The sequence below is a fragment of the Chelonia mydas genome, chromosome 7 (genome assembly GCF_015237465.2).
Source record: "Chelonia mydas isolate rCheMyd1 chromosome 7, rCheMyd1.pri.v2, whole genome shotgun sequence".
Lineage (NCBI taxonomy): Eukaryota > Metazoa > Chordata > Testudines > Cheloniidae > Chelonia > Chelonia mydas.
Genome location: NC_057853.1, coordinates 115,011,048 through 115,037,486, shown reverse-complemented (window position 1 = coordinate 115,037,486; position 26,439 = coordinate 115,011,048). Strand labels below are relative to the sequence as shown.

The following is a 26,439-nucleotide window of genomic DNA, read 5'->3' as shown; positions in this document are numbered from 1 at the left end:
GCATGTGCTGATTGTTTCCACATATATACAGAGGCCTCCTTGGCTGGACCATGGACTTTTTACCAGGGCTAGGATCACCTTCTACCTTGTATCTTGTCCAAGCTTGGATGAGCCATTTCCAGTATCCTGCAGGGAACACTTGTGAAACATAAAGTATACCACGATTAACATCAGCGCTGGTGCAATGTCGTTGTGTTAGGCCTTTTGTATCCTGACTGTCAGAGGGTGGACTAGTCAGTTCCCTTTAAGAGGGAATGGTCCAGCCCACCTGTGCCTCATTAATTGCCTTGTGATGAGGCCTCGTAGAGGCCAGATGATCTCTGTAAAGAGCCAGAGGGGAAGCTGTAGCAAAGGGAGCTACAGAAAGCAGAAGGCTGCAGGAGAGTTTGAGACTTCACGGCCCAGAAGACTCCAGCCAGGTAGGGCAGGGAGTGGCTGGCCAAACGCAGGGAGGAATCCCCAGGACAGCTTTTGGTTTGAAGTCTATAAATACCTTTGACGCGGAAGGGAAATGTTTTAAGGACTCTGGGCTGATGGAATTTATTGAAGGAATCCTGAATAGGGACAGCTGAGGCAGGGAGCCACCCCAGCCACTGTTACCCTGTTACAACAATGTTCCGAGGTCCTGGAGTGAAACCGCATTGTAGTGTGAGGGTAGGTTAGGACATCATGGCCCAGATATACAATGTGCGGCCCGGTCCCACAACACCCCCCTTACCCAGCACAGTGCTCACTCACTACCATGAGACTTCAGTGGTATGGTGAAAAGCAGGACATGTCTGTAGGACTGGGCAGGTGGGCCCATAGAGAGGGCGCACGCCTAAGAGTTCACTTGGTACTAATGACTGCCAGCAAATCCCCTGAAAGCGGATCCGTGCTCTAGGATTTAAGGTAGAAAAACACATTTCAACAGCTGACCCACTTTCTTATCAAAGCCCATCTGCAGTTAACATTGAAACAAAGAGTGCCATCTGCTGACTAAATTACTTCATTATCTAGTTCAGACCCAGGCGAGAGTGCTGGCTATTTATAAAGCGTGATTCAGAAATCATTGTGCTCTGTCACATTTTTTTAAAAAATTCCATTTGCTAGTTTCATTTCTGGAGTAATTCAAACATCAGAAGGATCTTGGGCTATAGAATATTTAGGGAGTTATAGTGTTAGATGCTTTGCCTTTTTAAGCAAATGGGGAAGGCATGGCTCACAGATGCGTGAATTGAGACTGTGGATATTTTTCTCTTCTTGGGTTGAGAATGATTGTATGGCTTCTGTGTTCATTTTAAACAGATCACCTGACTGAAGTTCCCGTTTTTTAATGGAGTAAGATTGCAAAGTCCAACGCTAACTCAGAAAATCAAATCAGCACAAAGGTTCCTCCAAAAACAAATATTTGTTTATTTTTGTTCTTCTGTAACATGAGTGAGGTGAGTGTTGTCATAGAATATCAGGGTTGGGAGGGACCTCAGGAGGCCATCTAATCCAATCCCCTGCTCAAAGCAGGACCAAGACCAACTAAATCATCCCAGCCAGGCCTTTGTCAAGCCTGACTGTAAAAACCTCGAAGGAAGGAGATTCTACCACCTCCCTAGGTAACCCATTCCAGTGCTTCACCACCCTCCTAGTGAAAAAGTTTTTCCTAATATCAAGCCTAAACCTCCCCCACTGCAACTTGAGACCATTAATCCTTGTTCTGTCATCTGCTACCACTGAGAACAGTCTAGATCCATCCTCTTTGGAACCCTCTTTCAGGTAGTTGAAAGCTGCTATCAAATCCCCCCTCATTTTTCTCTTCTGCAGACTAAATAATCCCAGTTCCCTGAGCCTTCATAAATCAGGTGCTCCAGCCCCCTAGTCATTTTTGTTGCCCTCCGCTGGACTCTTTCCAATTTTTCCACATCCTTCTTGTAGTGTAGGGCCCAAAACTGGACACAGTACTCCACATGAGGCCTCCCCAATGCCGAATAGAGGGGAATGATCACGTCCCTCAATCTGCTGGCAATGCTCCTACTTATACAGCCCAAAATGCCATTAGCCTTCTTGGCAACAAGGGCACACTGTTGACTCATATCCAGCTTCTTGTCCACTGGAACCCCCAGGTCCTTTTCTGCAGAACTGCTGCTTAGCCAGTCAATCCCCAGCCTGTAGCAGTGCCTAGGATTCTTCCGTCCTAAGTGCAGGACTCTGCACTTGTCTTTGTTGAACCTCATCAGATTTCTTTTGGCCCAATCCTCTAATTTGTCTAGGTTGTCATAAAGTTACAGGTCCTTATATTCTGGTTTTTTACGTGTATATGGTTGTAACACAAGAAAATGGTTTACAAGCTCAAGTCTTGTCTATACCATGGTTTAGCCCTGATTTCAGTCATCGGTGATCAGCTACTTGTGTAACTGCTTCAGTTCAGACCCCTAATGTAAGGATGAGTTTCCTCTGCCAGAGCCCAGGGGAATTGCCACCATTACACATCGCAGTGTTCCTTGTCTACACTTGTGTTGTGCCCCTTTGCAGCGCCCCCAGCTGCCGAAATCTGAGCTAATCTACTCCACCGACAAGGCCAAAGCCACACTTCTGGTTCCGTCAAGTGGGTGAGGAGGCCTGGGACTGTCTTTCAAAAGTCATTCTATCAGCACCGTGCCATCACCGTGCATTACAAGTGCCTGGCTAGACATAGACTGCGTCCCTGCATTATCGATCATTACTGATGTCTCAATGCAGTCACACAGTATGTCCTTACTAAGCCATAGCCGTGTACGTAAGCTCGTTGGTGAACTGCATACATGTAATATTATAACACTTAGGCAAGCTCCTTGTGTTTGTACAGCACCTAGCACCATGGGATCCTGGTCCATGATCAATAAATAAAAATAAGGATCAAAATTGACCTTTGGCTCCAAAAAAAACCCCACAGTCCTTTAACCAAATGAGATAAGGTTGCAGCTCTACTCCACTTTTAATGGGGGCGCTGACAGCCTGAAGACGAGCTCTGTGTAAGCTTGAAACCTTGTCTCTCTAACCAACAGAAGTTGGCCCACAAATAGATATTACCTCCCCCTCACCTGGTCGCTCTAATATCCTGGGACTGACACAGCTACAACAATCCTGCATAGCCACACTTTTGACATTCCATTCAACAGAGAGGAATGGTGCACATGACTAAACACACACACACCCCAGTTCATTGCAATGTCCTAGATATCACCATATCCCAACCGTCAATTAAAGTCTTAATTCTTCATTAACATGCCTATGATGCGGCCTTGATTTTTCCCATCTACAGTGTTTTGGGTTTTTTTCAAAATCCTTAACAATTTTCCCTACAAAAAGAAAAGGAGGACTTGTGGCACCTTAGAGACTAACCAATTTATTTGAGCATAAGCTTTCGTGAGCTACAGCTCACTTCATCGGATGCATACTGTGGAAAGTATAGAAGATCTTATTATATACACACAAAAAGCATGAAAAAATACCTCCTCCCACCCCACTCTCCTGCTGGTAATAGCTTATCTAAAGTGATCACTCTCCTTACAATGTGTATGATAATCAAGGTGGGCCATTTCCAGCACAAATCCAGGTTTTCTCTAACCCGCCCCCCCCCCTCCCCACACACACACAAACTCACTCTCCTGCTGGTAATAGCTTATCCAAAGTGACCACTCTCCTTACATTGTGTATGATAATCAAGATGGGCCATTTCCAGCACAAATCCAGGGTTTAACAAGAACGTCTGGGGGCGGGGGGTAGGAAAAAACAAGGGGAAATAGGCTACCTTGCATAATGACTAAGCCACTCCCAGTCTCTATTCAAGCCTAAGTTAATTGTATCCAATTTGCAAATGAATTCCAATTCAGCAGTTTCTCGCTGGAGTCTGGATTTGTAGTTTTTTTTGTTGTAAAATAGCGACTTTCATGTCTGTAATCGCGTGACCAGAGAGATTGAAGTGTTCTCCAACTGGTTTATGAATGTTATAATTCTTGACATCTGATTTGTGTCCATTTACTCTTTTATGTAGAGACTGTCCAGTTTGACCAATGTACATGGCAGAGGGGCATTGCTGGCACATGATGGCATAGATCACAATGGTGGATGTGCAGGTGAACGAGCCTCTGATAGTGTGGCTGATGTTATTAGGCCCTGTGATGGTGTCCCCTGAATAGATATGTGGACACGGTTGGCAATGGGCTTTGTTGCAAGGATAGGTTCCTGGGTTAGTGGTTCTGTTGTGTGGTATGTGGTTGCTGGTGAGTATTTGCTCAGGTTGGGGGGCTGTCTGTAGGCAAGGACTGTCCTGTCTCCCAAGATTTGTGAGAGTGTTGGGTCATCCTTCAGGATAGGTTGTAGATCCTTAATAATGCGTTGGAGGGGTTTTAGTTGGGGGCTGAAGGTGACGGCTAGTGGCGTTCTGTTATTTTCTTTGTTAGGCCTATCCTGTAGTAGGTGACTTCTGGGAACTCTTCTGCCTCTATCAATCTGTTTCTTCACTTCCGCAGGTGGGTATTGTAGTTGTAAGAATGCTTGATAGAGATCTTGTAGGTGTCTGTCTCTGTCTGAGGGGTTGGAGCAAATGCGGTTGTATCGCAGAGGTTGGCTGTAGACAATGGATCGTGTGGCGTGGTCAGGGTGAAAGTTGGAGGCATGTAGGTAGGAATAGCGGTCAGTAGGTTTCCGGTATAGGGTGGTGTTTATGTGACCATCGTTTATTAGCACTGTAGTGTCCAGGAAGTGGATCTCTTGTGTGGACTGGACCAGGCTGAGGTTGATGGTGTTCTTCACTGTGCATCTTACGGTCCTGGCCCTTTAAAATTCCTTTCATCTTGCAGGGTGAATTCCACTGAATAACACTGAGTTCCTGTAAAAACAGGAGGCATTTTAAAGAGCCAGGACTGCATTAAACTCTTGCCTCCTAGACTACGATAAAATGAGTCCTTGTTTTTATGCCTAAATTTGCAGGAGAGAAATGTCTTGGCTGGCTTTTATCTGTGTGCATCTGCTGCATGCCAAATTTAGAATAATTTTAACAAGCTGGATAGAAGAAAACAAATGCTTCTTGATCTGAGCAGCCTGCTGTTCTTGCGGGCATCCCCAGAGAAGACGGAAAGCCGAGAAAATAGCTCCTTATTTTAATTGTTGCATTAAAATCCTTCCAGGCCAGTACACAACTGTTAATAGGCAACTTAATTAAACATCAACACAGTTCATTTTTATGCCCTCTTATTTCATTTTTCTCTTATTACTACAGTAACTTCTATTAAAACCAAAGCCATGGGGAGTTTTGTCCTTATCATGTAAAACATGCTTAGGAGCTACCAATGGGCATCTTCATTTAAGTACCTCAGCAGATTCCCCAGCCTCTTCATGCCCTGAGAGCAAGGAAATGTGCCTGATCTCATATACAGCACTACACAGTGTTGCCCTTAGATCCCCCAGAAGCCTATCACTTCCCTTTGTTGCCGTCTGCATAGAAAGGCATTAGAGGAGATTACATTAGAGTAGGAAGGATCAGCTCATGGAAAGAACCCTGGTCCAGGCCTCAAGAGAGTTGGGTTCAATTCCTGGCTCAGCTGCAGACTCACTGTATGGCCCTGGTCAAGTCACCCTCTGCTTTGGTTCCCTGTTTGTAAGATGGAGGTAATGGTCTTGGTGGGGGAATTGTGAGGATAAACAGCCTTTAATGATTATGAGGTGCTCATGTACTATGGTGAATGGGGCCATGTAAGCACCAAGCTGGAATGTACCACTGCTCGTTATACTGAGTTCATTAGTGCATTTAAATTAAAAAAAACTGAAACCACCCTGCTCAAGTCTACAGCTCTCCTGTTATCCAGTGGTGCCCCACTCTCCCAGTTCCATGGAAACCCTGTGCATCAGCACCTCCTCATTCAACCCCCTGCTAACAACCCCTGGGATGCTTCAAAAACAGTCCCTGTGGTATGCCCTGTATATGGGAAGCCCCTCACAGCTCCATGTAATTTAGAGAAGGAATTTGCCCCATATGAAGGCAACAAGTTATGATCGCCTTTGGGCTAGTCCCTATAAGAGGTTCACTAGTCAGTAAACTGGTCAGGCAGAGCAACTATTGTATATAAAGTGGGGAAGCCAGCCTCTCCATCTTTCCTGTTCTTTGGGATGCTGCCATTTTGTAGCCTGGCTCTCCAACTGTATAGGGTGTTCTCAGCTAATTTATCTTTTTCAGCCTAAATGCCAAACTGACTTAGGTGGATTTGCCAAGGAGCTCCTAAATCCCACTATTCTTGGACGCATTTGGTTTTTTGAGGCCTGGTCTGCTTAAATCAAAAGTAGGGCCAACTGCTGCCTTGGGACGTGACAGATTTAATAGTCACGTGAGCAAATATTGGAGTTCCCATTGCAGACGAGTTCTGAGCCATTTAAGCTCCAAAACAACTGAATTTCGCCACTGCCAGGAACACTTAAGATAAGAGTGAGCAGAGGGCAGGATTTCATAGGAGACAGCTACTCAAACACTTCCAGGCTGTCGGAGCTCTCTGCCTGTGATAAATGAACACGAAGCTTCCCACTCAAGGAGAAATGGTCTATTTGTCTGGAAAACCTTGGCTAGCGATGGGCATGCTGCCACTATTCAGTGCCCAAGCTCCGGTCATGATTTTTGATTGAGGATTTTCCTAGGGGAAAAATAAGCACCGGCTCCTCGTGTAACATTTTTACGGGAAGGGCAACAAAAAACTTGACAGCCCCCAAATGCAGTTGGAGAATGCCTCCAGCTTGCTCATACTCTTACTATTCCAGTAGCACTACTTGTACGCACAGGGCGCCAGCGCCTCAGATGATGTCAACTGGGATTGCACCATTGAGATGGTGTTGCCCCAGTTTACACCGGCTGAGGAGCTGGCCCCAAAAGCTTGAGCCTTTTGGTCCTATCAGTGGCTAAGCAAAACTACCCACTGACTTCAATGGGTGTGACACTGAGATCCCCTCAATGCCAGCTGGCAGAGCGTCCCCCCGCCCCAGTACTGTAACTCACATCAGGCCCAACACACTCATAGCCCCAACACGCTCTTGTCATCATATGTAGCTCCAAGGTGTCATGTAAGGTACCATGTGTAAACTGGGGACACGCTGGTCCCAGACATCGTTGTGGTCTATATGTGCTGGTTGTGTACGAAGACCTCTAGATGTGTGCTGGAAATGGGTGTGAGCAGCGGTGCATAAAGCCAGCCGGCCCTAGACAAAGGAAGGTGTATGCACCTGTCCGACCAGCTTGACTACTGGCAGAGGACAATGAAAGTGCCCTTACGTAAAGCCATCAAGCTAAACACATGGGGAAGATGCTGGCTAATATACTGGTTGTGTACTAGTTATCGTGATGAATTAGAAAGGCTAATTAACACTCCGTAGTTTGGCAGGGTTCTGTCTCGTGATGAGACCCAGCAGTATTCGAGTTATGACAAGGACCCCGTGTGCACAAGAGAGACAATCACACTTAGGCAAGGTGTTCTGGCCTTGTAATAGTTTTATTATCACAGGTAGCAAAAGCACAAACATACCAACCCAGAAAAGTAGACAGATAATACAGAATGGTCAAAATGTCCCGCATCTGAGCATCCATGTACTCACACCATCCCTTGTGGAAAAACCTGATGTGTTAATCATCGTTCTCATTACCACCAGTGGTCGGCATCCTGGCGTCTCCCCAGGCACGCAGGCTAGGACACAGCTTTTATAATGTGTTACACTGACCCCCACTATGCCAAATGCATAGTCAGCAGGGGGTTCAGCCCCTTTTCCTTTTCTTCATTTCATCACCCAACTTGTGTTGGGGTGACCTTCTCCCATAGGTAAGGATACGATTCTGTCATGGAGGTCATGGATTCCGTGCCTTTCCAGGCCCTCCATGACTTCTTCTGGGGCAGGGCAGGAGCAGCTGTCAGCCCTGGGGCTGCCAGAGCACTGACCCCAGGGCTCAAGCAGCAGCTGGGGTTGGGTCAGCACTCCTGGGGCTGGAGCAGCAGTGGCCAGCCTCCGCCGTAGGAGCAGCTGCAAGCCCCCGGCAGGGCTCTATTTGTTTCCCCCCGTTCCCAGGCTATTTTTAGTAAAAATTGGGGACAGATTACAAGCTTCTGTGAATTTTTGTTTATTGCCCACGACCTGTCCCTGACTTTTACTAAAAATACCCATGACAGAATCTTAACCTTACCCACAGGTCACTGGGCCTTTCACCTCAAGCTTATTAGCATATACGGCAGTTAGTTACTATGGTATGCTTGGGGTCAGACATCTGCTGAGGTTCCTAACTTAACTCAGCTAAAGCTGATACCAGATGACAACTTGTGGTTACCGGTCAGCAGTTTAGCAACACTGACTTATAACCTCACGGCGTGCTCTAGAGTCATACATGAGTGACTCATGTCAAGTCATTAGGCCTTTGTCCTTAGTTAGTTTGGCTAAGCTATTGTCTTTACAGGCTTGGGACCCATAGGCTTTTTGCATTACTGCCTTAATCTGTACCTATAACTTACCTATTTATACCTATAGGTTACAGCGAAGACAGCTTAACACTCACTCTAGGGGACAGAATCTGCACCCTAGGAAGCCTTACTGACACTTGCAGCAGAGACATTTGATTTTGGGTAAAATAAGGGGAACAAAAGGACCTTTTAGTTATGCAGCACTGAGGGGACACTGAGCCTATGAAAGTTGGATCCCCTAGTCTGACGAGCTAGGGATACTGGTAACTTGATGTCAGTAAGAAAACTCTTTAGGCAAAGATTGCAACTTTCTAAGATAAAATTTTAGTCACTAGAGAGTGTGCTTTGGTTGATTTTTAACCATACCTGTCTTTTATTCTTGCTTAATATCACCTAAATCTCTATTCTTTGTTAACAAACTGATTCTTGTTTTATTACAAAACCGTCTCAATGTTGTGTATTAGAACATGCAAGCCTTCAGCTAACCTTATAGGCTGACAAGTGCTCGGTCTCTTTGGATGCAGCAAACTTAATCATCATTTCTGTGCACAGCCAGTGAGAAGGACTAGACGCAGCAGGGAGATGTCTCTGGGGAACTCTGGCTCACTGATTGTTACCAGGAAGGCCACCTTTAGACTGACAGAGTCTTGAAGAGTTTGCTGGCAAGGCAGACAGGAAGCTGACTTAGAGCTTAGCAGCAACAAAGCGCTCCCTTGAGATGGCAGAGGGTAACACAGAGGCCCACAGTTCTGGGCGTCCTGAGATTGATGTCACAGCGGGGAGTCAATATAATGATATCATCAGAACAGCAGGTTTATTCCCACCATAACTCTTGCAGTAACATGCTCGACTATAACAGAAGTTGGCCTTGTGGCATGATCTTAAATGATCATATGCCCAAAGTGGTAGAAAATGCATTCAGAAATAGAGCTGGTTGAAAATTTGCCCTCAAATTTTTCTACCAAAATTAGCCTTTTTCGTACCTCCCCAAGGAAAATTTGCAATGAAATTTCCATGTGAAATTTTCCTTTTTGGGGAGGTTTTTTGATAGACAAACAAAACTATTTAATTGTTTTTCAGAGTTTGGGGGAAGGTTCTTGCCTTTTCTCTTCCTTCCCTCTGTTTCCCACTCCCTGCTCTTCCTTTTTTCCCCTTTTACATTGTGACACTGGAAAAGGGGGGAGGAGCAGAAACTGAAAAGCAAAAACCAGAAAAAAAATTCATTTTTGAGTTTTCTCTGAAAACTGGGGGGAAATTGTGGGAACTTTAAGGAAAAAACCCTGAAGTATTTAAAAATTTCCCCATGAAAAGCCAATTGGCATTTTTCTGCCAGCTCCAGCTAGAAGACTTCACTTCTCCCTGCTGTCCCCTACGTTTGGTATCTAACAGCAACCACGCAAGAGGGACAGCTTCCCATCAATGCAGGACAGGGGACATGCCTCACTCTTGGCTACTATATTTAACCTTTGGTAGTCTGCTATCAGGGCTCCTGTGTCTGTCTTTCTACTCGTGGAGCATAAGAGACAAAGTAAAGAAGAAGAGTGTGATCAATTGAAGCCAAGGAGTTGGCAGGAAGTAGCTAATGCAGATTGGAATCTGAGCAGGACTCCAAGGCCTTGAACTGCCTTATTTTTGGGAGGTTTAACAATTACAAGTGCCTAGGATCTTCATTTTACATCTCAGTCTTTAGTCATTCAGCAGCAGCCTGTCTCCATACATGATACCTAATTCAGCTAGCAAGGTCATTGCTTTCCACAGCTGGGATTTCCCTAAAAGTGTCTCATCCAATTATTGACCCTGCTTAGTTTCTGAGATCAGACAAGATCACAACCCGAGGCAGTATGGCTGCAGGCATGGAACAGGTACCTCTCTCATCATTCATTCCCAGCTGTGCACAAGTTAATTTGGATGGCAATTAACACAGATTCGTTTCCATGTGATGATTTGTTGAGAAAGCACTTGTATGAACTTTGAACATGTCCTATCACATGTCAGGTATTTGGCAAAGAAGCACCCAGTAAAGGCAAGCAAGACATTTCTCACCCAGGATTATAATGCCACTAAAACTGTGCACACAAGAAAAAAACAACACTGATTTGCACTGAAATATTATCACAACCTTACAGGGATACAATCAAGATAAAAGTAATACTTGAAAAAAAAACCACGCATCTGAGTTTTTATGCCTTGGATAAAGTGAATTTGAAAAAGCCAGCCACTCAGATTTTTAATGTTTTTCACTTTGGGTTTTTTTCCTCAGCTTGGATTGTGTAATGATGAGACTGGTTGGTTTCATTGCCTATTTCTAGTCAGTTTCACTTGCAGGTTCTCAGGCACCTGCACCGCATTTAGGTTTCCAGCACTGCTGAGGAATATTTAAACAACCTTATGTCATTTAATGTGGCTTAATTACTGTTTTCACTTTTAAAAAAATTACAGAAATACATTTGCGCTACAAGGGCTTGGCAGCATCTCGTCAACATCAGACCTACGGCTTGGCTGGAAAAACTCTTGGTTTTCCTGCAGTTTCTAAGAGGTTTCAGAATTTGTTTCCATCGAGAGGCTGGACTGTTAATTCAAGTGCTTTAGTGAAGACGGTGTGACAATATCATTACACATTATGAGCCTAACTCTGCTTTCATTGGAAGAAACACTGAGCAATGGGATTTTTTTCTCCATCACTGAGGCAGGGTGCAGGGCACTTGTGCATAATGTTTATTTGCAGTCTATTGTTTAGCCACTAAATGTCTGTGTGTTGTACTGAGATCCAGACAGAGCAAGTCCCTGGTAAACAAAGGCAGACTGAGCTGGAACTTGAGCTAGGAACACAACGTATTGTGAAAGCCTGTTTGGTTTGTGTCCACCTTAGCTGTTTGCTTTAAACACCTACCACAGGAAGGGCTATGATTCCATGACACTCTGCTCTTATATACTGCATTGATTGGCACCATATAAGTAGACAGACCAATACTATAGCCTACGGGCAGGCGGTTCAGCTGTGGCCTTTTGCATTCACACACCTCCATAGGGTTTTGTTTGCAATGCTGTGCAGAGATCTGCCACAAAGTAGAATACTCCTATGATGTTTCTTAACACCTGCCCCAACTCCAAGGGAAAGGTGTGTCTATGTATTTCAAGCCAGGTGTGCCCGTGGTGGGTGAGGACTGGGGTTGGCTCTGAGTTTAAAGGCCAATTAAATCCATTACATCACTGACAGACCAGAGAGACTGAAGGCAACAGACCAAATCAGGGCTCTGAAGCTTTTATTAGCTGATCAGAAACACAGGCTCATAAGCATAACAGTTAACATCAGCAGTGTATTGGCAACTGGAACCCAAGAATGTAAAACCACTGGGTTTTCACAGTGATAAATCAAAATGTATAAAACACTCCAGTTATTGTCTCCTCGAGTGATTGTTTCAGCAAGGCCCAGATTGCAAAAGCAGAAGACTTCACTTTTGAGATTTGCTCATTATCAGAAAATTTGTTCACAGATGGAACGCTCCTGTCCCCCCATAAAAGAAAAGCTAAACAAAAAGCCCCCTTCCTCCCCTATTTCCAAATGGTTCTCAAAGGCTCTTCCTCAATCCACATTCATTTTTCAAAACGAGGGGCGGGGGAATAGAGGATTTTACGGTTGAATGATTCTGTCACCATGTAAAAAGTTGGTTTTAATGCATTTTTGTGATGGGTTCTGTCTCCCTGATGAGCCATTGGAGAGCCTCGTGTCGTCCTTGGCTCTTCAGTTCTGCTCCAATCACCTCCCTGCATTTCCGGTGGTAATCGTTCACCCAGTCGCACTAGAGAAAGGGACAGGAGCAACGTTTAATGCAAATCAAGAAGAGGGGGAGCGGAGGTTGATCTGTTCATCCTGCACTTTGCATGGGCAACATCGTCAGCTCTCAGTGGGGAACTGACCGGGCCATGAGAGCAGAAGGGAAAAGGGCCAGGCCCATATATTCAGGAATGGCTTGTAATTGTGGGTGTCAAAACTGAGGCACCTAGGACCTGATTTTCAGAGGTGCTGATGCTCTTTGCCTTCAGTTGGATTCGTGGCTACTTTAGCATCTCTAAAAATGAGTGTCTCCAACAAAGTCAGTGGCCACTTTTTAATACTTGGGCCTGAGAGCCCTGGAGTCATTACATACACTGCCCTGAACGGGACTATACACCTAGATATGGGCTACCATTTTGGGCCTGACAGCCAATGAAGATACTGCATGCAACATGCATGCAGAAAAGGGAACGTGGGTGGGGCTATTGGTCAGGAGAGGGTAGGAAGGAAGAGGAGAGAGGGCAAGTATTGGAAAAGAGATGGGGAGGGCTACTCTAGGTGGGGGGGCAACATGATAGAAGGACGAAGCAAAGGAAACGAAGTAGGTAGCAACATGATAGGGCTGGTAGCGTAGGGAATAAGAGGAGAGTCAAGCAGAGATTAGTTTAGGTGAGCTGCCAAAGTGAAATCACCACCAGCAGGAAGGTAGCCCTACTGAGAGATGAAGGGGAGATCAGGATCCTTTGGCCCTTTAGAATGAGTCCACTCCCCTCCATCGCTACTTCCCTTACCTCTTTTTGTGTCAGTAAAGGGACACTGATCATTTTAGTCTGGATCGGAACCAGGGTTAGTGGCTCAAAAGTCAGGCTCCCTCTGTTACAGAAGTTGTACTGCAAAGGAACGAGGAAAGACATCCTTAGTCATTGGAAACTGCTCCAGCTGGATAGGAGTGTTCTGTACAACATGTGCAACCCCGGTGCTTGGCATGGCTTACGCATGGTTCAGAAGGGAAAACATTTGGCTGGCGTTCCAAATGTGGAAGGGCCTGACGTAAAGTCCACTGAAGTCAATGGAAGTCCACATTTGGGCTTCAGATCAGATCCCTGAAGCCCAAATCTGAGATCGTCTTGTAGAGGGGCAGCTACCTGGAATTGCTTATTTTGGCATTCTAGTGACATTTCACCCTAAGATATTTAGCAGACAATTAAATGTTCCTTTTTGAAAGCACCTGTGTTTAATGAACGCATAATCCCCCCAAACAGGCAGGTGTGGGTGTTGAAGCGACTATATTGGCTCTACTCCAGCTGGAGACCCTGCCATGCCTAGGAAAATCCAGCTGCGGAGGGACCCATTAGCTTTACAACCCCGCAGTGACACAAAGAGGCTGGAATGCAGAGACTCGAGCCCTGGATCTCCAGAGCAGAGAGAGGACACTTAGGAGGATTCTGCTGCACAGATTTTAACCTTGCCTGATCTTTTCTAGTGAGCTGTGCAGATCACAGCAGCACCAGCATTGTCCTCATTATATCTGTTTACAGGAAGAGATTGGGACTCAGTCTCCTTTCAGAGAAAAGTCCTCATACGTTTTCCCTGAGTGAAACATTTGCAAGTGCAGTAACCCAGCCCCGTGGGAAAACTAGACCTGTGGATACAACTGCCTGCAATATTGACCTGCTTCCAGTTCCAGGCTTTTCATTCAAAATCCATTAGACATTCGTGTTTTTACAACCACCAGCTCACCAAGAAATGATAAGGTGCTTCTTGAGCATGCTCAGAAGTCACTCACCTTGGTTTTGGCAGGGACCACGAGTACCACATTTTCTATGCGGATCCCAAAAGACTCATCTTCATAATACCCAGGCTCTGCAGAGACAGACAATAATCAGTCAATCCCTGCCAGGTAGCACAGCCACTTAACACAGCAGGTGAATTTCCTCCTGGGGCTTTAGTTCATCTGCATAGCTAAATAGTCTGGACATCTGGCACCCACGGAGGGCAACAAATTTCCCATTCCGTCTAATCTGCATGCACAGCCCAAGCAAGGTGACAGGCTGCCCCAGTTTAGGGAGTCACCTTCCAACCTCAAGAGAAGAATACAAACTGTGTGTCACATCTGTTTGAATCACCGGAATTCTGCCAACACTACTAATCCAGTTACCACAGGCCAAAACATCCCAGTCTGTTTTAAGGGGTGCCCATTGTACACAGTGCCCTCCATGTAAGGATCTCAACTTCACAAACTTGAATGAATTTAGTCTCACAAACCCCCCGCCCCCGCCCCCGTACACAGGGTAGCTAAGTATTATTATCCCCATATTTTCCCACGGGGGAAACTGAGGCATAGAAAGGTTAAACAATTGCCCCAAGGACATACAGACAGTCCGTGGATTAGGTCCTACAAGTCCTGCTGCCCATTCCTATGTGGTCGCTATAAGACCATCCTTCCGCTGAAGAATGGGAAAATATGTCTGAGGCTCTGGTTTGCCTCTCGACCTGCTTTGCCAGCAATAGCTCCATTGACTTTAACAGTTACATTGGTGTAAACCAGGAGGAAGTGAGAGCAGAATTAGGCCTGTAGTATCACAATAGAAAGATGGGGTCTTAAGACACCTGACTCCAGGTATAATGGGATTTGGTCTCTCTCTAGATATCTTAAACAAGGAATTACTTGGCAAATGGAAAGGCAGGAAACATCCCCCCACCCTCATCGCTTTTCAGATTTGTTCCATAAGCAGCTTGTTAACACAGCGGTCTTCATCTGACTACAGAATATAGCCAAGGACACTAAATACCATCAGAAATGATCATGCCGGCTTCTAGGGGTTCATCGGCAAAGGTTTTGTAGCTGATGCCACACGGACCCTCATGCACATTAAGGAAACACCCAACTCCATGTCCTGTGCCATGAAGATAATCCAAACCACAGTCCCACAATGCAGAGCGGGCAAAGGAATCCAGAAGGTGACCTGCAAGCCGGCGAAAGAGAGACATTTAGAGAGGGCTCCAGCTGCACAAAGTCAGTCTTTGACGATCGCACCTGCAGATCTTACCACGGGACACCAGAGCATAAATGAAAGGGAGAACCAAGTCACCGGCTTGGTGCAAGTTATAAAACAGACCTGTAATGGGGTATAGTGGCTCTTTAAGGAAAAAGAGGAATGGGGGTCCAGGCTATCCCGTTCCAAATACAGTAGACTCAACCAAACAAAGACCCTGTGGGACAGCTGATGTGAGGAGAAAGGAAATGGTCCTGGAGGAAGACTGAGTCTTGGGGAGAAGAGATGACTATTTACTTAAGAGCCCGAGGTGAGCTTTTACTGGCGGGGTCGGGTAAGGCTCCCCTCTCTCCCAGTCAATCAGTCACCCAACCAATCAAGACAAAAACCCTGGAGAGGGAGACAAAATGTTCCCTGTTCTCATTATGCGGAGGTGACAATACAAAGGGCATGTCTGCCATAGACCTTCAATACTGGGAGGAAAAGGGGTGACCCGGAGTGCCCTTCCCAGGCTTGGGAAGATAGCTAGAAACTACCCCCAAAAGAACACTGGGAGGAAGGACTTTTGCAATCAAGGCTTTTTGCATTTGAGGTAATTTAATTGTGAAAGATCTTTGCGGCAGCCCAGTGGGAGCTGGACCAGGTATATATAAAGAGCCTACTGTGAACTAGGAGAGAGTGTCTCAGGGCAGTGAGACCACCACCCACAGCATCAAGGGTAGCAAGCCAAGTCTCTTCCCAGCTACAGAATTCCAGGGTCGACATCCTCTGGCCTTTCAGAACAGTGTCTGCCTCATAAAAACAACCCGCACCAGCCCCTGGCTCTCTCAGTAGAGTATCCAGAGACTGAATGCCCCTGCAGAATGCTCATCTGCAGAGGTGGTTACTGTAGGTATACTGGAGGCAGAAGAATTGGGGATGGGATTAAGAGGACAAAATGGCCTTCCCTCACCCTGGTACACACATGCCTAATAGTTCCCTAGAGCACCAGAATCTGGGGCTTGACTGCCCAATGTCAGCATCCAGGTGTGAAAATCTGGCCTGTATTTGCAATGCATCAGAAATGCAAACTGAGCCTAACTGAAAAAGAGACATCTTTGTTGAGTATCTTATGTGGGACAGAACAACACTGCAAGGAACTGGCTGCTATGTGTGTGTGCCACTGCCCTCTACAGGATGGAATCAGAATATCTTATTTGTGTGTCATTGGCCCTATACTGCTAACACCCACAAGAGATTCTCCTTTAGCTTGAGATGAACACCTCTGCTTTTGATGCAGGCGATGTGAGATCTCTGCTTGCTCAGGCTGTGGCCACGTTATACAGTACCCAGACAACTGTAAAGTTCTAGGTGGCCAGTGATTTGTTGCTATCCAACTCAGCAATAAAAATATTACACCCGTGGAACTGGAGTGAGAGAGAAATACAAATTCCCTTCACTCCAGTCCAAGAGTTTCATTGCCAAATGGTGTTAAAGGAGCAGGATCAATAAATATGACGCAGTGTAATGGTTATACAAAGAAACACAATTAAAGACAAAACTTCCATGTCTGCCGACTTCATTTGTATCTGTCAAGCATAATATTCTTGTAAATGGTCACATGATTCTCTAAACACCTCAGTCGTCTGAGCCATCTGCTGCAGAACGAAGTGAGACAAAGCAAGCGACCAACCTTTGGTTCCGTTAGGGAAGACGGCTGCACTCACAGCGATATGACCTTTCAGGACGTAGGTGAAGCATTCCTGCCAATGAAAAGCACCGAGTAACGTGAAGATAAAAAGCAACCTCCTTCTTCGCTTTGAAAACAGGATTGCATGTTCTAGGTCAGCAGAGCGTTACGGAGGCTCAGCTAAGACCCATAAAGTAGGTGATGCTAAAGCAAAGCATGAGAACAAAGATACAGACTGAGAGAATCAATAATGACGAGGGCCCTACCAAATTTATGGTCCATTTTTGTAAATTGCACGGACATCGCATTTTAAAAATCTTAAATTTCACGGTGTTGTAACAAATATAAAATGGCAAATGTAAATGTAAAATATAAACATGTAAAGCCGTTAAGACTCAGGGTTTCTCATACGGAGGGTCCCAACCCAAAAGAGGGTCGCAAGGCTATTGTGGTGGGGTTGCAGTATTGCTGACCTTACTTCCGCGCTGCTTTCAGAGCTGGGCAGCTGGAGAGCCGTGGCTGCTGGACAGGTGCCACGCTCTGAAGGCAGCACCGTCACCAGCAGCATCGCAAAAGTAAGGGTGGCAGTACCATAACCGCACCACAATAGCCTTGTGACCCCCTTTTGGGTCAAGACCTCCAGTTTCAGAAATACTGTGTACTTTTGTATACTTTTACCCTATACAGAAGACCAGATTTCACAGGAGAAATCCGATTTCACGGTCCGTGACGCATTTTTCACGACCGTGAATTTCGTAGGGCCCCAATAATGACTGGACTGAAGCCTTCTAAACCGAATGCCAGGTGGACACCAGTCTTACGAACCACCAGTTATACAAACCATTTTTCCCAACAGCAGGCAAAAAATAAACCTCATAACAGAAAATGATGTCCAAGAACAAGTCGACATCCCTTGACAGTCCTATGCCTTCAGCCTGTTGGAAATAGCTTTCTAGTGGTTTGAAAGGCAAGATGTGATGCATTGCACCCATATGGCAATTTATGCACCGTACCCACTGTAATTTTAAGATGTTCTATTTTATGAACTTTTTGATTATATGAACGTCTCAATAGTTCATAAAACAGGAGCTCTACTGAAAGTACCTAGACAGACAGGCCTGGTATAAATGCAAAATTGCATTCATTTTAACTAACGATGGGATTTTAAACAGATTTAGTGGCATCGCTGAAATCCCACTGTGAATTCTCTGATATCAGTTTAAAACTGGCTCATAACAGCGTATGCCAGTTTGAAACCAATATAAGAGCCTCTGCAATGGGGGACCCAAGCCTCCATGGATGGCAGGAAGGGGTTAATGAGCTCCAGAAAACTTAGGCAGCCCAAATGGAGACACCTGGGGCAGGAGTCAGGCTTCCAGAGAGGGGTTTAGAGCCAGGCTCAGCTGGGGAAGGAACAGGCAGAGAGAGAGAGCAGATGTGGGACAGAAGGCTGGCTAAGGCCAGGCACTTGTACCTAGAGCTGTCTCCCCGGGGACTTAGGTCGGCTTACCTACACCGCTCAGGGGCGTGGATTTTTCACACCTCTGAGCGACGTCGTTAAATTGACCTCATTTTCCGGTATAGGCCAGGCCTAAATCTCTGCACCCCAAAAGGCGCTGGAGGCTGGGCGGAGCAGGGGAAGCCCCGCTAGGAACCTGAGGCTGCGTGGCTACTGGGCCACACCATGCTGAAAGGGGGTGCTCTGCTGAGGATGTGCTGTAACAGCATCCACACAGAGAGCTGATTTTTAAACCGATGTAAGTGAAACCAGTGCGACTCCTTTGTTAGACAAGCCCTTGATGCCCTGCCTTACCATGTGAGCTTTGTGATAGTAGGCTCTGTTACCCAGCAAGGTGGTTTGAGCTTTCGGCACATTGCCACTGAACTTTTACGGGGGAAGCCAGATCGTTTTCCAGGTGGGAAGTGTGGATTCTGAGATGGGGAAGGTGCTATTCTTTATATTTTCTTAGGTTACATTTTGGAGCTCTGAATCCTGACAGCTTCCTTTTTAACCAGGGATTGTTTCGGGGGAGTCCTCTGGCCTATACAGGAGGTCAGATGAGATGATCACAATGGTCCTTTCTGGCCTTGGAATCTAAGAATCCTCACCGATTTTTTTAGCAAATGGATGGTACCAAGTGAGCTACTTTGATTCCACAGTTACTAGGTAGCTTTCTACCACTCGTATCATTTTTACCTTTTTCTTTTTCCTCAAAAAGTAACGATCATTAAAATATCTCTAATGCCCTGAGCCTGCTCTCGAAACACAAGATGTCCAATTACCTTTTCGTAAGCCGACGGGGTGCCGAAATGCATGGTCCGAGTCACATCCGTCGTACCATCCCTTCGAAACAAGAGCAAATGAAGTCACAGAACGCAAGCTCAAATGTAGAGAATACATCTTACCCCAACAATAAAGCTGCAATGCTAGTCACTTCCAGTAACTGAATCAAAGCGTTCTACACCCCGATTTATGCAGGAGGTCACACTAGATGATCATAGTGGTCCCATCTGACCTTATCAATGAGTTCCTGAACATACTGATGCCCGGTATGGAACAGTGTTGATGGACATTCAAATGCTGCTCAGTAGTACTGAGAAGGAACCATTACATGTCATTGGTATCAAGGGTGGTTTTGAAGCAGACTAAATCCACAACTGCATGCAAAAACAGATGCATAAGTGATAGCTAATGGCTGCAAAAAGACACGTAAATCCCCTTTAACCCCGGGATAAATACTCGGAAGTGAGTAATGATTGGGGCTGCCCAGTTTGAGACCCTCAAAGGACCCTGATCTTTCAGAAAGCACTGAAGTCCTGCTCTCTGAATATGAGACCCCATAAGGTATCTCCAGTTTGGCATTCAACCCCAAGTCACTAGTTATTTCTGAACTGTCAATCCGTACGCATACATTTGACCCTGGCCCACAAAGGTCGGACTCCTAAAGCATTCAGAATTTAACTTCTCAGCAGTGGCAAACTCAGCATCTCTGCCCCAGTACCGTGCGAAATATCATCAATGTCTAACTCATATTTTATTCAAGGGGCTGCTTTTCACTGTGACTCTAAAGGAATTTTTAATTAGTCTGCTGCGGGGGCGGGGGGGAGAGAAGAACTTGTAAAAATCATATCAAAGTATGTTCACGTGCTTCCTTTTCAAAGCCCTTTATAAATGACTGCTAACAATAGCCAAAGCGCCAAAGAGACAATTCCTCTCAAAGGAGAGATCAGGTCCACCCCACTCCCTTGCTGAACAAAACGCCTTTAATGTATTTAGTTAGGGCTTGTGAAAGGTCCTGGTGTAACAGCCACAGAGCCGTAGGCCACCAATTTGATCTATCAAACAAGTACAGCATGCACTAAGCTTCCCCAATAGTATGGCTCATACCTGAGCTACCTCTAGGGATCAGACAGGAATTCAATCTCCATGACTCCATGGGTCATCGAGAGGCAAACACTAGGTTTCAAAGTGAATACACAATAGTACTGCCCTTGTCCTGGACACAGCCCTCTGTTGGCATCATCTTAACAGTGGGCAGCATGGTTACTTGCCCAGCATGTCCTTACTCTGTTGCGCAGGCTATCTGTATCACTAGTTGAAGTGTAGGGGCAGGTGGGCAGGGCTGTAACCCCACCCTCCCACGCATGGGAGTGGGGAATGGACAGGGATTTGATTCTGACCCCAGGGCACCAGCTAGCTGAGCTGAGACAGCTTGGAGGGTGAAGTAACCTGCTGCTGGCCAAGAGCATTAGTAGATGACATCCTCGCTGGGCCTACAGGGGAATCAAAGATTAGTTGTAACTATGAGTCACATCTCCCTCCCTGGTCTGCTCCTGACCTGGCACAGCCAGCTTGTTCAGGCACCATCCTGCCTTTCAATTGCAAGATCTTCTGGGCAGGGAATCCCTCTTTGTCCATTCTTGTGATGGGGTACATAAATCCCACATGGACTGGGGAGGGTTAACGAGCTGTGGAGAGCACAATCCACCCGACCTGCGCTGCAGAAAGGGGCTGGAAAGGGGAGAGCTTGCTCGGTTGCTGCTGGCTAGGAAAGAGGGCAGTCCAGCCACTCTCACCTGGGGAGAAGAGTCTACTGAAGCCAAGAACTGAGTGGGGCTGTGGCCAGTCAGAACCTCCCTGGAGAGAAGACAGGCCAGACATCGCACTGTTTGGGTTCATCAGGGACCTGCCGATGGTTGTTAAGCTAGGTCAGGGCAGAGGTGCCCCATCTGAGGGGAAGGGAGGGGTCTGAAAGCTGAGCCCAGAGGTCAGGTGGATGGATAACCTCAGGGGGTCTCCCCAGCTGGGATTCTAACTCCTCTGGGGAATGTGACATTAAACTCTGCTATCCAGAAAGGGAGGGGAGGGCTGAACTTTCACAGTGACCCAGCCAGAGGGCCGAGCCATAAGCCACCAGAGCATCAGGGACACGGAGGCAGAGCATCAGCAGCACTGGGCCCAGCCTTGACGCGGTGCCCAGGGGGCGGCAACCTGATGACAGTTCTGTAAACTGTCATATCAGTGAGCCCTAATAATGATAACAGCCCACTGAAACCTTTGCCCCTTTACGAATGCCAGCAAAGCCACCTATTCCTGTCACAGTCCAGTGACCCCAGCTAAAGTCAAAGTGTGTGGCCTAGAAACTATTTTATTTTTAAACATTCTTGTGCAATTTCCCACCAACTGCTATGCTCAGGACACAGAGACAAGACCTGCATGACAGGTGTTCTTTAAAAATAAGAGCTCATCAAGTTGTTTAGTCAGCACCAAATCTAGCCCTTTGGAAGCTTCACCAAAGCAATGGAGATTCCCGCCCTACAGATTACACCCTAAAAGTTTTTTTATTCTAATTGAAACAAGAATTACAGCAACCCTCCTTCCACTTACTTGTACTGAGCGCCAGAATCCAGGAGGTAGATCTCATTCCCAGACAAAGCCCTGTTGGTCTCAGGAACCGGCCTATTGAATTAAATGAAAAATTGTTTGTTCTGTCATTTTAACACTTCTGGCCCAATGCGGCTGTTGAACGACAACAGCAAGCGCAAGTTCAGATCGGTCGGCTCCAACTTCTTCCCTGAATGCTGGAATTTGCACAGCGCCTGAGCCGTGGGATGTGGATGAGCGTATTCCTCCACTCTGCCCATTCTTCAACATACGCCCCCGGCCCCATTTCAGCACAGTTCCCCTGCCTCCCCCATTCCTTCCCCTCTTCAGAAGGAAGAAGTTCCTAGACACTTCAGGTAACCCATCTCCCCACACTCCTGAGTAGTCAGAATGAACCACACGCACACACACACCACTTCTTCCCTGTCTGCCGTCAGGAACCATCCCGGGCTGCAAAATAACTAGCAATTTCCTCATAACACAAGAAATCCAAATCATCCACCGGGAGGAGGCAGCCAGGATGGGCCAACCCATTCTCCCCTCAGAAGAAACTCTGCAGACTGAGGTTTGGGAGATGCTATGGTGGAAGCAGAGAACCTCTTCACTGCCCCAGCACAGCCATGACGACTGATCCAGGCTCTCGGTTAAATTATCGATTGCCTTCACCTCCTATTCCAACTCCAACACTGGAGTGGAGTCAGCTGTATAGGCTGAACCAGCCACCACATGGGATGGTCCTCTGCTGGCCATGAAGTCCTGGTACAACATTGGCATCAAAGCGCCAGCATCCCAAGTGGTGCACTGGGATTCGTATCTGCTGGGGAAGGAAGCTGGGCCAATATAAAGCAAAAAGGTGAGCGAAAGGGATATATTTTTCCTTGTCTAAACCAAATAATCTCAGTCTTCTGTCCTCGGCTGTAGCTCCGTGGGGAAGCAATGTATATGCGTTTGCTGAAGAGCACAGGGGCTGCGCTTCTCTTACTTGTAGTGAATGATGGCACCGTTTGGACCCGTACTCGAAATCGTAGCAAAGCTCAAGTCGACAAAACCGTTCTGTTGGCTGAAAGGAAACACCGTGAACACGCACATGTGAGCGAGAGACACGCACCAGAGCAGGTGGGTGTCACCAGCACAGCTCAGATAATAAAACAGTCTCTAGTTAGCCTCCCAACCTCTTCCCTGCCTCCATTTCACCTCACCCAAACCCTTCCACTCCACAGAAAGATCAGTTCAGTCCCGCAGCCATCAGGACAAGCTTAGAGGTGGATTTAGCGTGAGACAGGAGTCAAGTAAGTTCAGCCCTATCCTCCCATCTAGCTGGAGTCCTGCCTTCTCCCAAATCGCCTGGCCTCCACACCTTCTAGGGAGCCAACATCCTCACCAGCTCCAAATCTCTGCCCTCAGACACCACACCCGCTTCTTACTCGTTATTTATTTTCAGACATTTGTATAGCACCATCCCTGCAGTATCCAAGCACCTTGCAGACATTAATGGCCCCGATTCTCCACTATGCTCATCTTGCTTATGAGGCACAACTTGGCCTTAGGAGCATGGAGAATCCAGCCCTAATGAATTTCCCTTCACAACTCCCCTGTGAATTGGGGAAGCATCATCATCTCCATCTTGCAAGTTCACAAGAGCCTCCTGCCTCCCCATGCAAGTGTCATGATCAGCCCGCCAAAGGGAAAAGCCTGTAACCAGCAGCAGAGGAAGGCCGGGAGAGGTGGCGAATGGGATCCAGCAAGACAAGAGTTGCTCCTCCCAAGAGATCCTAACCCAGCAGACACAAACCCTCTTTTTCTAGTGCCCAAATACAACCCTAGGAAAGCGGCTTGTTCTCAGATAACATGCATCGGGGAAAGGGTAAATTAACACAGAATATGAATCAAAAAGCCACCCAGAAAACGCCCTGATGGAGGTTTTGGTTTTATTTTTTTACCTGCGAAACTCCTCTGCTTTGTCCGCAGCTGATATTTCAGTAACAGATCCCTTCACAACCTAATGGACAAGATCTGGGCTAAGTTATCAGGCCAACCATAGGCCCCGACTCAGTGGGTGCTCCAGGGCTGAAGGACCCACAGAAAAAAAAAAAAACAGTGGGTGCTCAGCACCCATCGGAGCCCCGCAGATCAGCTCCTCCCACCTGCCAGCAGCCCTGCCAATCAGCTCATCCCCCTCCCTCCCAGCACTTCCCGCCCGCCACGATCAGCTGTTCAGTGGCATGCAGGAGGCACTGGGGACAGGAGGGGGAGGAGCAGGGCCAGGAAGAGGCGGGGTGGAGGTGGGGTCCTGGGGGAAAGGGCAGAGCAGGGATCAAGCACCTCCCAGGAACTGGAGAAGTTGGCGCCTCGGAAGCCAACTAGCAAAGGAAACCAGTAAGCTATGAAAGAGGCTCTATCTTTAGCCTTTACACAACCTTATCTTACAGGGACATTCACATTTTGGGGTTTTATTTCACTGTCCCCCTGCAGTGATAGAAACCCAAACTCAGCAGCATTGTGTTAAGAGTGCCAGAGCCAGGAAGTGAAACTGACCAGTGCAGAATCAGAGAGTTTTAGGCCCCAGATGTGCAAACAGCTACTGCAGCATGTCTTGACTTCAATGAGACTATGCATAGGAATAATGCCACACATGGCAGCAGCCCTTTCCGGGATCGGACACTCTGCTGAAAAGTACAAATTCAGAACAAATAATGGTGAAAATCAAACCAGATTTAACCAGTTCTTTCCATTTCCATAATCTGTATTTTTAGCACTAATACTTATTTGCATCTAAGGTGCTAATAAAACACATATGGAAATATTATTAAAACATACAATACTTATATATAAAAGCTACCCATGCTCAGATAGTGCCTTTAGACACAGATCTCAAAGCACTTCACAAAAAATAAGGTCACTTTTATTTTAACCATTTTGGTGAGGGGGAAATGGAGACACAGATGCAGAGATTTGCCGAAGGTCACACCGTGGGCAAATGGCAGAGCAGGAAACCAGTCACATGACCTAGGGCCAGGTTTACAAAGGTCCTTAGGTATCTAAAGATGCAGAGAGGCACCTAGTAGGATTCACAAAAGCACCCAGACAGGTTAAGTCAGTGGGACTTAGACACCTAAACTGCCCTAGCCACTGGGCAATACAGATTATCTTCAGCATGTCTCTGTAGCACTGCATGGTAACATACAACACTATTCTACGATCTACTACACCAAGTCAGCAGGCAGATAGTACCTCCAATATTAGACCTGGACAGATCCTTCCTCACCCCCTCAGGCGAGTTTGCTTAATCTGCCTTTTGACCGCATTTAATAAATGTGAGCATGATTCACAAAGCTCATTCCTTTGATGGAAACCAGAATCCAAACCACAGCCTCAAAATCAGAGAAAAATGGGCGCTTTTTCTTCCTCTCCTAGCAGAACTGATCAAGAGAATATTCATAGTATTGAAAAGCTTATGCTAATGAAAAATGTTATTATGCAATAAAATCTCTACATTAAAACATGAAAAATCAATACTATACCTCTTTCTCTAGCCAATTAAAGAGCTCACACAGAGCGACAGCATCTTTAATCTATATTAAAATGGGTAAAAAAGAAAAAGTAATTGAGTGCACGTAAGATTTATAAAGCTGCAATGGAAACAGTCTTTTTTATTCAAAGACAAGCAGATATTAACACAGGGCACACTGGCAGGGAGATGAGGTAAGAGATCTAAGCAGTCTGTCTAGCCTCTAACTTCTCTGATTAATGCAAGCACCAGAAATTCATTCATAGATTCCAAGGCCAGAAGAGACCACTGTGATTATCTAGTCTGACCTCCTGTATAACACAGGCCATAGAGCTTCCCCAAAATAATTCCTAGAGCAGATCTTGTAGAAAACCATCCAATCTTGATTTGAAAATTGTCAGCAATGAAGAATCCACCATGATCCTTGGTAAATTGTTCCAATGGTTAATTACGCACTCTGTTAAAAATTTACACCTTATTTCCAGTCTGAATTTTAAAGCCATTGGAACACGTTATACCTTTCTCTGTCAGACTGAAGAGCCCGTTATGTTGTTAAGCTAAACAGACGGAGCTTCCTGAGTCTATTGCAGTAAGGCATATTTTCTAATCCTTTAATCAGTCTCATGGCTCTTCTCTGAACCCTCTCCAATTTCTCAAAATCCTTCTTGAACTGTGGATACAGTATTCCAGCAGCGGTCACACCAATGCCAAATGCAGAGGGAAAATAACCTCTCTACACCCACTCAAGGGTGTTTATGCATCCCAGGATCATATTACCCCTTTTGGCCACAGCATTGCATTGGGTGCTTAGGTTCAGTTTATTACTCACCACAACCCCCAAATCTTTTTCAGAGTCATTTGTTCCGAGGCTAGAGTTCCCCGTCCTGTAAATATGGCTTACATTCTTTGATCCTAGATGTATACATTTACATTCAGCCATATTACAATGCATATTGTTTGCTTGTGCCCAGTTTCCCAAGTGATCCAGATCACTCTGTATCAGTGACCTGTCCTCTTCATTATTTACCACGCCTCCAATTTTTGGGTCATCTGCAAATTTTATCAGTGATGATTTTATGTTTTCTTCCAAGTCATTAAAAAAAATGTAAATTGCAGAGGGCCAAGAACTGATCCCTATAGGACCACACTACAGACACACCCCTTTGTC

At 46.1% G+C, this 26,439-nt stretch overlaps 1 protein-coding gene and 1 long non-coding RNA gene across 7 annotated transcripts in view; one reads left to right on the top strand and one right to left on the bottom strand.

The window, feature by feature from the left end:
- Positions 1–337: 337 nt before the first annotated feature.
- LOC122466562 lies at positions 338–12,029 on the top strand. The gene is made up of 3 exons (XR_006292180.1): positions 338–419; positions 1,288–1,424; positions 10,878–12,029. It is a non-coding gene; the product is annotated as an uncharacterized LOC122466562 (long non-coding RNA).
- The window catches only part of XPNPEP1 (X-prolyl aminopeptidase 1), a 44,481-nt gene continuing 29,726 nt past the window's right edge, over positions 11,685–26,439 (bottom strand). For all 6 annotated transcript variants that reach the window (XM_037904097.2, XM_043551141.1, XM_043551142.1 and 3 more), the window contains 10 exons: positions 25,285–25,335; positions 23,704–23,762; positions 22,746–22,823; positions 21,767–21,838; positions 19,162–19,222; positions 16,882–16,951; positions 15,006–15,179; positions 14,000–14,076; positions 13,005–13,103; positions 11,685–12,238 (listed from right to left, as the gene is read on the bottom strand). In XM_037904097.2, the coding sequence (XP_037760025.2) occupies positions 12,110–12,238; positions 13,005–13,103; positions 14,000–14,076; positions 15,006–15,179; positions 16,882–16,951; positions 19,162–19,222; positions 21,767–21,838; positions 22,746–22,823; positions 23,704–23,762; positions 25,285–25,335 (870 nt within the window). In that variant the 3' untranslated portion in view covers positions 11,685–12,109. The remainder of the gene's footprint in view (positions 12,239–13,004; positions 13,104–13,999; positions 14,077–15,005; positions 15,180–16,881; positions 16,952–19,161; positions 19,223–21,766; positions 21,839–22,745; positions 22,824–23,703; positions 23,763–25,284; positions 25,336–26,439) is intronic.